The 12,964-nt window shown below is 45.1% G+C and overlaps 1 protein-coding gene across 8 annotated transcripts; it reads left to right on the top strand.

Annotated features, from left to right (window-relative positions):
- Positions 1–23: 23 nt before the first annotated feature.
- Positions 24–12,530, top strand: Adprm (ADP-ribose/CDP-alcohol diphosphatase, manganese-dependent). Of its 8 annotated transcripts, none has more exons than XR_015630353.1 (5): positions 24–80; positions 840–938; positions 8,462–9,174; positions 10,263–10,375; positions 12,136–12,530. XR_015630353.1 is itself a non-coding variant. In XM_087570403.1 (5 exons), the coding sequence occupies exons 3-5, from the start codon at positions 8,488–8,490 to the stop codon at positions 12,379–12,381; spliced, it is 960 nt and encodes a 319-aa protein (XP_087426529.1). In that variant the 5' UTR covers positions 24–80; positions 840–938; positions 8,462–8,487; the 3' UTR covers positions 12,382–12,530.
- The last annotated feature ends 434 nt before the right edge of the window (positions 12,531–12,964 follow it).

Below are 12,964 nucleotides of genomic sequence, written 5' to 3'. Positions count from 1 at the left end.
CCGCTCTTTCCTCTGGGCTCGGTGGTGACTCTATTTGCCCTCAGGTTGTGGAGGAGTCCTAGGTCGTGCTGCTGCTAGCGGTAGGTGGTTCTCAGGGGTGGAGTAGGGTGGGGCGGGTTGTGGACCAAGAGCCTTGGGAGATGATTTCCTTGGGATCCTGGGCTGGGCCTGGCAGCCGCTGGAAAACACAAACATCGCAGGACCAGACCGGTGGGACTAGTGGCCCTGAGTCTTCTAGCCGGCTTCGCTTCTCCCAGCTGCAAGAGACTGGAGGTCCCCTCCTACTGCCCAATCTAAAAACCGGCCCGGTGGAGCTGCGAGGTCTCGGACCCCAAAGTAGAAGTCATCCCATAACTTTTAAATAACCATAATCCATGACTTAGAAAAAGTAAGACTTTAAGTGTCTGGGGTAGTAAGATGACTTAAGACCAGAGTGCCGGCGCTTCTAACTGCGGTACAAGCCTCCTGGTAACAAGGCACTGCAAAGGTGTGTGCTGCGTCATACCATCCTTCAGTTAGCCTCCAGTGGCTCATTTCTTTGAAAGGTCTCCCACGCTCCACCCACCGGTCTCAGATTTTAAAGTTTGTTGAAGGTTTCCTCATCTGGGACTGCCTAGTTGGCTACAGCCACGTACTTCATTTTCCGTTCCTTGAGAAAATTTAACTCGTATTCGTTTCATTTGCTTATTATTTTATTTGCCGTGCATGTGTTGGGAAAATGATCCCCATCTAGTATCTTTTTCACCTTTGCCCCTCTCTCCCCACCTCGCCCTGTGGTGGAGTATAAGATAACTTCCGTCCTTTCATTAAAGTTTTTTTTTTTTTTTTTTAAACTCCAGGGGAATCCCAGCATTGCTTCAGTGGTTGTTGCACTGGAGTATGATACTATTTTTCTCTGCGCTTGGCTTTTCTGACCTATTGTGCTGCTCTCTAACACCGTAAGTAATGTAGTTTAATGGTACTTGTTTCTTCTCTGGTTGATTTGGAATTTTATGAATTTTGTACTCAAAGCTAGTAGAAGTCTTTTTGCTGGTTGTTGTTGTTGTTGTTTCAAATTAATTTTATTTAAGAGTTGGTGTTGGTGGAAGATCTGTTTCCTATAACTATATGCTGAACAAGGATGTATACCCTGCCTACCCAGCCATCTACTGTGTCAAGCTGTCTCATCTAAATAGCATGTGTTGCAGACTATTTGACCGAATCGTGAACCTCAAGACTGTTATTTACTGAAAAATACTGTTTCTAGTTGTGGTGCCTCTCAGCCCTTAGCACACACCTGTAATCCTAAACTATGAAGGTAAAGTTAGCTTGTAGAGAGAAGCACCCCTGTTTGAAAGTCTAATTCAGCAGCAGACAAAGTGATGAATCAGAGAAAGATTTGACAAAATAGGATATGCCCAACTTTCAAGAGAAGAGAGAGGAAAGGAAGAGGAAGCTACTTAAGGGAGCAGGGCAGAGAGAGAGAGAGGAAGGAGGCAGCTTTACCAGGACAGTTGTACAGAGACAGGTTGCAGAGAGAGAGAGAGAGAGAGAGAGAGAGAGAGAGAGAGAGAGAGAGAGAGAGAGAGAGAAGAGAGAGAAGAGAGAAGCTAGACACAGGTGAAGACAGAACAAGCCAGAGAATGAGAAGGAGCCAGTAGATTAGAGTAGATCCCTAGTCTCAGAGTCTGAAAACATTCTAGGCCTAGATTAGATTATATGGAGGCTAGAAGCTTCCAGGACTAGGCCTGGGTTAGCAGTAAGCCTCCAAGACAATAATTACTACAGGAGAGTAAAAGTTACTTTTACAGAAGTGAGAGAATCTGAGTTTGGAGATTGCAGGCTCACTGTTCTGCGAGAATGTAGAAGGAGAGGCTGCAGTCACTCACCACATCAAACCACGTAAGCAGTGAAGCATACAGCAGGTCGTTATGCCTGACCCTAAGATTAGCACCAAAGTAACCAGGCCTTTCTATCACATGGTAACTAAGATCTGTGGTGTTAGTGAATTGTGGTGTGTACTTGAAGAATTGAAGGGCACGTATCTCAGGTGTCAGGTGTATATTCCCAGCACGTATACAGCATATAAGAATTATTTGTTGTTGTTGTTTTTTTAATAATATGTTTTAAATTGTGTGTACACACGAGTTCAGGCACCCAAGGAGAGCAGAGGTAAGGGATCCCCTGGAGTTGGAGCTACAGGTGCTTGTGAACCACCTGAGATGAGTGATGGGAACTGAACTCAGATCCTTTGCAAGAACATTCTTAATTCTGAGCCATTGGTCCAGCCTATGGACCCCCCCCCCTTTTTTTTAAGATTTAGTGTGTGTGTGTGTGTGTGTGTGTGTGTGTGTGTGTGTGTGTGTGTATGCGTGCTCGGTGCATGTGGGTGTGTGTTGCCCTCAGATGCCAGAAGAGGGTTTTGGGTCCCTTGGAGGTAGAGTCACAGGTAGTTGTGAGCCACCTACTATGTGGAACCTCCTGTTTCATGAGAGAGCAGCAAACACACTTAACTGCTGAGCCATCTCCCCAGCCCCCAAGAAAGATTTTAATGGTTGAGCAGATTCTTTAAAAAAGGGCAATAGTATAAAGCTTTAACCATTGGGTATGTATTATGCCAGGAGCACCTTTAAAAAAACAAAACAAAACAAAACAAAAAAAAAAAAAAACCAAAAAACAGTGAAGCCAAGCAGAACAGAAAGTAAGGCTCCAGCCACTGATAGGTCTTTAAGTAAGGATTTTTAAGTAAGGATTCGAGTTGCTTTTAAGAAGGTAAGGGTTTTTCTCTCTTGTCTGCAGAGAGCTTTCAGGTCTTCTCAAGCTTTGCAGGTACATGAGATCTTATCATGGGCTGCTCTTGAAGCAGTGCCATGTCAGGGACTGTCCTCTCGTAGCTGCCAGGCAAGATGGTAGCCCCAGTGGGGCAGGAGTGGGAAGCACAGCCTCATGCTGCTGCCCATGGCAGCCTCGGGCACTCATTGCAGAGTCCTCTGCTTGGGTCAAGCTAGGATCCTCCAGTGTTGAAAGGAGTTTCGGGATGAATCAGTTCGACACGTTTGGAGCTTATGACAAGATTTCATAGCTGCGAGAGTGAGAGTTAGTTGGAAAGAGATGGTTAGGGGAAGGAGAGCCACAAGGGTATGGGTATGGCTTCTTGAGAGAGTAGCTGGAAGAGGTCTTAGATTTCTATTCAGCCTTTCCAGTCGGCGTCATCAATACTCAGTTTCCCTCCTGAAGAAGACTCAGTAGAAGTTGTGTTCCCCTTCTATCGCCACAAGTCTCTGTGTAGGGCAGAATCTCTGTTCTGTACTCAAGCGTAGGGTACACGGTCAGACTCACATGACGAGTTAAAGTTGGGTTTGATGTTGTATTGATGTTGTATCCCACCCATCTGTTAAACTCTGTCAGCTGAGGATGTCACTACTAGCTCTACTCTCAGTTTCTTTGTCTACTAAAGTGTCTTACAACTTTTTCATATTGTTTATTGTTGTTTTTATTTTTTAACAAAATCTCAATCATCTGATTTTTCCCAGTGAAGACTCAGGAGTCAGACGCTGGGGTGAAAGCCTGCTGGCTCCGAGAGGCAGAGAAAGCACCCAGCTGACCTTCCCCGGCCAGTTGTCCCACCAGGAATGCCCCACTCTTCAGCCTCCTTGAATGTGGTTTTTATCTGTTGGATAAAAAACTAATTTTTAATTGTAACCAAATATTGAGTGAATTGCTAGTGATACCTCAAAGCCTGATTTTATAGAGCCCTTGCAAAGGTAGCCTGTTGTGGAGTATGAATCTGGAACTTTTATTATTAACAGAAACCGCCAAGGTATCACATGGGTTTTCTTCAAGTAGTTCTCTTGAGAGCGACAGGGCACACATAGTACCGTTTGATGCTTAGTCTGTCATTAGTTGATGAGGCTAGCTAAATTCTGTGCTGGATGTGAGTTTAGGCTGCCTTACGTGGGGCGGGCTAAACTGGAAGTTTTGTGAATTTCCTGGCACATGCTTGCTTCACCGTAGGACCAGACTCCTGTGCCTAATCATAGGCATGCCTCAGACTTCCTCTTATTAACGCTAACATTGTGAAATATTCCTCTCTCTCTCTCTCTCTCTCTCTCTCTCTCTCTCTCTCTCTCTCTCTGTGTGTGTGTGTGTGTGTGTGTGTGTGTGTGTGTGTGTGTGTATTTTATGAAGATGGGTATTTTGGAAAAGTCCTGGTCCTTCCTTCTGGACTCTTTAACTATCCCATAGCAGGCCAGAGTGAGGTGGAGCAGAGCCCCTCCTTAGGGTAAGAGAGAGATTCTCAGGCCTTCACACATCCCTTGTTTCCTAGTAAAGGTGTTCTTGATCTCCTCAGTGATATGTGGTCTATACCTATCCCTTATCTCCCTGTCCCCTTCTTTGCTTTCTGTCACACCAGCAGGTACTAGGTGATACTATGATGTCTCTAGAGATGAACTGTGTTTTATACAGGGACAAATCTCTGAAGACATAAAAGAATTTTTGCCAATGCCATCATCATTGTCACTGGAGTCTGAGCTTTCTGTTGTTTTCAGACCTACCGGTAAAACCAGGAGGCAGAAGCTGGTAGAAGGAAATGGATCTATATGAGGGGTGAGGGGATTGTCAGTTAGGTGTTGGGAATTACACTGAGAAGCTGTATACACCCTTCCCCCAACCCCTGTGCTGGGCAGTCTTTTCTTTCAGAGTTAACCCAAGACTTGTTGGGAATTGGGAATTGACACCTGTATTTCTCTTCTGAGGCTCTGCCTTTCATGCTCATGTTAGCTGAGAAGAGAGGCTGCTCTTAGCCATGGCTATAGAACTCAGAGTAGCTGGTGAGAGGAGGTGGGTCTGTAGAAGGTAGCCAAGAGATTCAGGAAGTAAGATCCCTGCTCTGCCTACATTACACGCTAAGGCTTTTACAGTTTAAAGCCCCGTGCTACTTCCTGTTCGCTCTCTGCTTGATACTGCTGATGAACGTGTTCTCCCTCCCTCAGCTTCCTGTTGTGCCACCATGCCTGCCTGATAGAGCAGACTCACAGAGCGGGTATACAGTGTGGGTGCAGGTAGTTTCCAGGACTCGTTCATCGTTCACATTTGCTTCCTTCTATGTTGGGTTCATCTCTGCCAATTTCCCCCCAGAAACTCGGGTTTTCTTATAGGCTTGACGAATGCATGTAAGGCTGTGACCAAGAGTGAGCTAGCACCTCAGGAAGGCTCTTAAAACAAAAGCTCAGGAGTACAGCATTTTTAAAGGTAAAAGTCGACAGACTACAGTTACATCAGTCTTGGATCAGGGTCAGGGTAACCTGGCAACATCTGTTTCAGCAAAACACAGTAGTTGTCCCAGTCACATCCCAGCATGACAATGTATTTTGATGTATTGCTTTATTGGTTATTTAAGTTTATCCTTAGTTTGTATAAGCATTAATTATTTTGGTTAATACATCTGGACCGTGGTCAGGATCAGTCCCAATTGTGTTGCCAAGATAGATGTGTCTGTTGAGGGCACTGGGCTGAGGAATGCCTAAACAAACAGAAAGTGGAGTCGGGACAAAGCAGTGTAACCATAGTCACTTCCCTGGTAGCTTTCAGCAGGAGCTTCAACAGCTGTGCTCAAGCTCCTGACAGATGTTGCTAAGTTGAAGTTTATTGACCCAGCTTGGGCTGTGTACCTACCCCCAGGTGGTCAGCCAGAAAAGGGAGGTCACTAACTAGAACTCAGAAGGGAAATTGGCCTGAAAGAAAATGGGGTGTGGTTACATAATCAACGGAAAATGATTGTTTACAGAGCAAAAATAACAACCGCTTTTTGGAGAGAAGAGATCACTGGGACTAAACCTTCTCTAAGAGATCACCTAAAGGTTCTGAGTTTAACTCTCCAAACAGCCAGCTCATGTGTCACAGACTGGAGGGTGTTCTCAGGACAGTTTAGTCTTGAGCTTTGGGGAGGATGCTCACTAAAGACCTTGCCGTCTGGCCTTTGCTTTAATCCCATTTGGCTGTACTTGGGCTCTCAAATATCGGAAACTAATTAGATCAAGTATTTTCAGCTGACTCAATGGTGTTTGTTTTTCTTGTAATTTTATCTTGTGTTTTCCACCTTACCAATAAGAGTATCTTTCGCTCCCAGGAAGGTTAGGAGAATGCTTTCCCATCACACGCATTCCGACATGATGCCTAATAGGGTTTTCAGGTGGAAACTGGAAGAAGAGAACAAATTTAAACGCTCTTTAAAAACATTAAGGAAAATAAGTGTGTACAAGATACATGTGTGCCACAGTGCATACGTGGAGGTCAGAGGACAGCTTGAGGCCTGGAGTTCACTGTTTGCACCATGTGGGTCTTAGAAATTGAACACAGGTCATCAGGCTTGGCAGGCAGCAGGTACCTTTACCCACTGAACCATTCAGTGACAACAGAGTGAGGAGAGCCCCATTCTCGTGTCTAACTGCACTCTGGCCCCTGTGCTGAGTCTGGAGTTGGAGACTCTCTCAGGAGTATGCTTAGACCATGGCTAGACAGAGCAGATGGCTGGTGATCAGAAGTCGGAAGGATTTTAGAAAATCAGGAGTTTTTAGAAACAGCTATGTTTTGATCAATTCAGACAAAACTACAGAGGTTTATTTCTCATAATAAAAGTTGATAATTTAGCACCTTGGCCTTTTATGTTTGTCATAACCCTTGGTATTCTTGGTTCTCTTAGAGTTACAAATTCTGTTTATAAATAACCTTATGAGATACTTTATAGTTTAAGTGGAGATTATGTGTGGGATGAAAAGATTTTGTTTTCTGTTCTGGCTCAGAATCTGGGGACTGGATTCTAAAATGAGGAGAACCAGTTCAAATTAGAATTCAGCTGCTCATAGGAAGGACAGTGCAAAGTGATGTCATAGCATTTGTATTTTTCATTTATATATTTCTGTGTGAGTACACACTCATTGGTTTGATATCCAAAAGAGGATATCAGGTCTCTGACTTTGTAGATGGAATTACAGGTGGCTGTGAGCTTTCTGACATGGGTGCTGGGAATTCAGGCACCCTGGAGGAAGCTCTTTTAACCACCGGGCACTACACTGGGCTTTTTTAAATTTAAAATTATTCTTCTTTATATTAGTTACTTTTCTATCATGGTTTTTTTAAATGACCAAAAAAATAACTTAGGGTAGAGTTTATTTTGCCTTACAGTTCAGAGGGATAAGAATTTTTTTTAATATCCAGGCGAGGTGGCACATACCTTTGGGAAGCAGAGGCAGGTGGATCTCTGTGCATTCTAGGCCAACCTGATCTACACAGGGAGTATTAGGATAGCCAGGGCTACACAAAGAAACCATATCTCCAACATTAGCCCTCCCATCTCCACTCTGTGAGTCTGCTGTATCAGGCAGGCATGACAGCACAACAGGAAGTTGAGGGAGAACGTGTCCAACAGCAGAGAGCGAACTGGAGGTAGTGCAGGGCCTTAAACTGTAAAAGCCGCCCTCAGTGGCTTACTTAGTCCAACAAGGCCGCATCTACCCATGAATGCCACCAAAACCTCTGGGGTCATTTGTCATTAAACTGTCTTCTTTTCATAGCATCACTGTCTTCCCTCAGATACTAAAAGGGAAAGACTTCCTCAGGCTGCTCATCAACAAAGACAAGAACCCCAGCCTGCCTGAGTATCCCAGGGTGGGGTCTGCTGTGGGAAGTAGAGTGGCTGAGTGAGTGGGACGGTGCAGTGGGATGGGTGCGGTTTTGTGTTAAAAACAAAACAACAACAAAAACCCTGGTATTTTATTTACCAGCTGTAAGTCTAGACTGGGCAGGTTCTGAGCTATTCTAACCTGTGGCCAAACCACAGTCCCTGTGTTCCCTGTAGTTCCAGTCTCGCCAGGCTAGCTCTGTTCCATGTGTGTCCTCAGGGCGAGCTCCCGCCCCAATCTTCCTCCCTCCCCACCCCATGGTCTCTCCCGAGACCCCTCCGGCTAATCTTAGGTCCTGCATTTTTCCCTCTACTGCCCAGTCACAGGCTCTATCCTTTTAGTAACTATAGCTTTAAATTGGGGAGCGAGGTTTACACAGCAGAAGCTAGTTTGCACTTGTCTGGACGGCAGCCAGCTCTTGGGGTTCAGAATTTAGCATTCGTATAATAGCCACAGATGAAACCCCAACAGTTTTGACTTGGGAAAGGATTTGTATCACTCACGTGTAAAGTGGGTGGAAAGTGAGGAATGTTTCGAGATTTGAATTTAGCTACTGTGGTTGGAATTCCTGATGGTCAGTATGGTAGTGCCCTTTTGTAAAAGGTTAATCTTCTGAGTGAGAGACGCCATCCTCTTTACAGATGAGAGCGGAAACATTTCACAGCTAAGGCAGTAACCCCTAGAGCCTACACACTTGTCTGTCCATCCTGCTGTCTAGTCGATTAGCCTGTTTTGTCATTTTCTTCTGTCCATTGGAAAGCTGAAGTATTCTAACATGGGTGTCTTTCCCCTCTCCTTAGCTTCTTTAGGAGCCTGCTCGGCGGCTATGGCTGATAAGCCGGACCCCAGTTCCCCGGCTGACGGTCCCGAGCCCCTCTTCTCCTTTGGGGTCATAGCAGATATTCAGTACGCTGACTTAGAGGACGGGTACAATTTTCAAAGAAGCAGGCGGAGGTACTACCGGCACAGCCTGGTCCACCTGCAGGGCGCCATCGAGGACTGGAATAAAGAAAGCAGCATGCCCTGTTGTGTCCTGCAGCTCGGGGACATCATCGATGGCTACAACGCTCAGTATAAAGTGTCGGAAAAGTCGCTAGAGCTTGTCATGAACACCTTCCAAATGCTCAAAGTTCCGGTTCACCACACGTGGGGCAACCACGAGTTCTATAACTTCAGCAGAGACTACTTAGCAAACTCCAAACTGAACAGCAAGTTTCTAGAAGACCAGATCCCGCAGCATCCTGAGACCACGCCATCAGAGAACTATTACGCTTATCACTTTGTACCGTTCCCTAAATTCCGGTTCATTTTACTTGATTCTTACGACCTGAGTGTCTTGGGCATAGACCAGTTTTCTCCAAAGTACGAGCAGTGTATGAAGATCCTGAGGGAGCACAATCCGAATGTGGAGTTGAATAGTCCTCAAGGTGAATTGTTGCTCCGAGCTGAGCATCTAACCTTGTCTTTAAGCTCTCCAGCTACCTTTTATTCAGCAGGAGGATGGATGGTTAAGGTAAAAGTTTATTGTCATCATTCAGCGTCAGGATTCTTACTCCTGAAGTCACATAGACTGGTTACGAGTGATTCAAACTTTAGACGTTCAACAGATACTGAGTGTCCATTCTGGAATGAGCACTTAGTAACTTTTTTTTTTTTTAATGGGGAGAACCATAGCAGTAAGTGGGCCAGGCAGATACGAATAAGTATATTTGTTAGCATTCCATTACTGGTCAATACCTAAACTAATAAACTTCCATGGAGGAAAGGTCTGTCTTGGCTTATGGTTTGCAGGCGTTTTGTTCTTAGTCCCTTGGCCCAGTTGCATTTGGGCCTGTGGTAAAGCAGCGTGTTGTGACAAGGGATATGTATTAGAGCAAGCTGCCTACACATGAGAGCCTGGAAGCAAAGCGGGAGAAGAGGGCCCAAGCTTGTACTCTCCCCATCGAGGGCATCCTTCCCTCACTAGTTCTCACCTCTGAAGGATGCCGTCACCTCCCAGTAACTCCACAGTGGGTGACCAGGTCTTCCAACACACGAGCCTTGCAACATTTCGTATCTATACCATAGCAGTAAATGAAACAAAAGTCAGATCCTCTCCTGGATGTTAACTGCATGGAGAAAAATGGAGTCCGTCCTCACAGCGAAGACTAGGGGTGCTGTTTTAGATTAGGTGGGCAGACAAAAGCGCTCCAAGGACGCAAGAATCCAGGCTGTTGTCCAGATGACAGGAGCTATACCTAGAAAGAGTCGGGTAGGGAGCTGGCGGGCACAGGAAGCAGGCGCAAAGGCTCTGCGTGCCCTAAGGCTTCCTTCGGCATTAGCCTTCTACAGCACAGTGTCGACCTTGGCAAAGGCAACAGGGACAAGAATATGTAGTAGGCCCTGGAGGACGAAGAAAGGAGGTTGTGTTTGGATCATAGTGAAAGCGAGTGAAATAAACAGGAAGCCAAGACTAGACTTTCCATCACTGTACTTGTATATTGCTCTGTATTCCTAAGATGCTGCCCCTAAAGAAAGTGCATCCTTGCATTAGCTAAACCTGAATGCCCAAGTGAGGGAGAGAGTGACGTGCAACAGATCTAACTTGCTAAATTCATTCAGGACTTTCTGAGCCCCAGTATGTCCAGTTTAATGGAGGATTCAGCCAAGAACAGCTGAACTGGTTGAACGAAGTTCTTACATTCTCTGATGCGAACCAGGAGAAGGTGGTCATTGTGAGTAAGTATTAAATTGCTCCTTTGGTTACATGGGCATTTTAGAAATTGGGAAGTTAATCCATGAAAGAGTAGTAATATTTGTGTTTTGATATCTCTTTCTGTAAAGCAGATAGTTACATTTTTTGAGATTGTAAAATAATTGTATTAGTGTATGAATGTTTGCCTGAATATTTGTGTACTGTGTGATTGCAGTTCCCAAGGAGGCCAGAAGAGGGTGTCAGCTCTCCTCTTCTGTAATTCTAGACATTTGTAAGCTAACATGTAGGTGCTGGGAATTGAATCCAGGTCCTCTGGAAGAGGAGCCATCTCTCCAAGCCCTACTTAACCAGTTTTCATTGAAACCTAAATCTTAACATTTAAAAATGCATCAGGAAAGAATTGTAAGATAACAAAAACATCTTGTCATCTGTGTTAGTGTCTCTGAGTTTCCCCTGTAGATTCTAAGTGGACTTTTCCCAACTGGAATAAAATTATGTACAAATTATGGCTCTACCAAGTCTTAGGCTTAGCAGCCCTGGCTGGCAGTGAAATTGCCACGGTTGGGTCACTGTTGGCCAGCTGAAGCAAAGCTGGTGTGAGATGTGACAGTCACACTTGCAGTTCTCTGCCAGTCCCACAGTTCCACAGGAATTAGTTTTCATTTAGAATCAGTTTTGAGACACACTGCCATTAGAGATGGCAGGCAGTTTGGAAGGTGTGCCTGCTTCCACATGATGTTGGGAAGCCATCTGCCCCTTGGTTTTTTGAATATTATGAGAGTTGACTAACAAACCCTGTAAACTGCACTTTTCTCACACACACACGGGATCTTTAATGAAAATCCTTTGATTGAACAGGGGTGTGTCTGCTGCCTTGTGACTGCCCATTTAGCTTCTCTTAGCCTAAACAGCTCGTGTCAGAGAAAGAGGAGGGAAGGATGTGCACAAGTGTTCGGGCCCATGTCCTGCTCTTCGGGTCTTTTACCCACTCCGTTTCTTACTTGCTTATAAAGGAGTGGGTATTAAATGGAACTGGTTTAAATGTAAGGGTGCAAACAGTAGCAGAGCAGAGCTGGGTGATTGGGAAGAAGCAGATAGGCGAGCTGTGATACTCGCCGTGAGAAACTCTTGCCTGGTGTGGTCTTAGGCTGACAGACGTGTTGGCACTTCAACTCAAAGTCCTACTTCTGTGCCCATGTATCTCCTCAGGCCCAAGGTCAGCCTTCTCCGCTTGCTTTAATCAGTTTTCTCAGCTGCAAGTTAGAACTGGCAGCTTTGATCTCCGGAGGCCCTTTCGAGTCTCCTGAACTATTTGTCCAGTGACATCACAACTCCTGGGCAGCTCCTAAGCTGTTTGTTAGCTGCATCTTTCTTTACATAGAACATTCCTACGTACAGAACTCAGTGAGACTGCATCCTGGCGCAGAACCTGGATGACTGCTGGGCCTTCACTGATTTCCCACACAGGATGCCTTTGGGATTGTGTAGGCCTCGGAGATCATTTTCCTGAATAGACATATCTTCCGCCTTACGAGTGGACTGTCTACCCATCTGTCTGTTCTGCGCATCAAATATGTGGCTATAGATTGCCTGCTCCATAGCTCAGGCAGGCCTTGAACTCATGACCCTCCTCCTGCTGCTTCCCAAGTGCTGAGTCTACAGAGCACACTGTCACCTCCATCTTCGTGTGCTTGGGTTTGGTTTTCCTGAATACCAGCTTCTGGTCTTTTTTTTCTGCATGGAAAGAGATTTAATTGGCTCCTAATTTCTCCTTAACAGGCCATCTTCCCATTTACCCAGAGGCCTCTGACAGCGTGTGCCTGGCTTGGAACTACGTGGACGCTCTGTCAATCATATGGTCTCACCAGTGTGTGGTATGCTTCCTTGCGGGTCATACACATGATGGTGGCTACTCTGAGGATCCTTTCGGCGTGCACCACGTCAACCTGGAAGGAGTTATTGAAACAGCCCCGGACAGCCAGGCCTTTGGCACAGTTCATGTCTACCCTGACAAAATGCTGCTGAAAGGGAGAGGCAGAGTTCCAGACAGAATTATGAATTACAAAAGGGAATAAGCCTTGTGTTTTTGATCCTGTTATCTTGTTTGCTTTGTAGAAGTGAATGGCACTGTTTTATGTTTTACTTCATTCCATAAAAAGTTAAATTCTCAGTCACACTGTTAAGTATTCTGTTTGTGTACAAAATATATTTGTGCTTGAGTGTGTATGAGTGAAGATAAAACTCAGAAATGTTATTTTTGGATAATATGTCCAGGTACTAAAAGCTAGTACTAAAAGTATTAAAATACACCAGGAAGGAGACTCCTGTGGGCAGAGAGTCCTGAGGAGGGACTGTATTTGACCTAATTTGAATTTCTTTTCTTTTGCTTCCTTTCTTTTCTTTCCTTTCTTTTTCTTTTTGGTATGGGGAAATTACTCTTGTGTTAACTCTACAGTTTAGCACATGAAAGCCAAAAGCCAAGGCAAGTCTGTCCGCTTACCCTGCTGTGTAAGTGGACTTTGGTCGCTTGTTTCAGAACACCTATACTTAGATATAGGCGACATCCCCATTCTGTGAAGTCATTTCAGGTGCTGAGATCTCCTCCAAG

The sequence above is a fragment of the Rattus norvegicus genome, chromosome 10, assembly GCF_021556685.1.
Source record: "Rattus norvegicus strain SHRSP/BbbUtx chromosome 10, alternate assembly SHRSP_T2T, whole genome shotgun sequence".
Lineage (NCBI taxonomy): Eukaryota > Metazoa > Chordata > Mammalia > Rodentia > Muridae > Rattus > Rattus norvegicus.
This window is presented reverse-complemented; position numbering and strand designations above follow the sequence as displayed.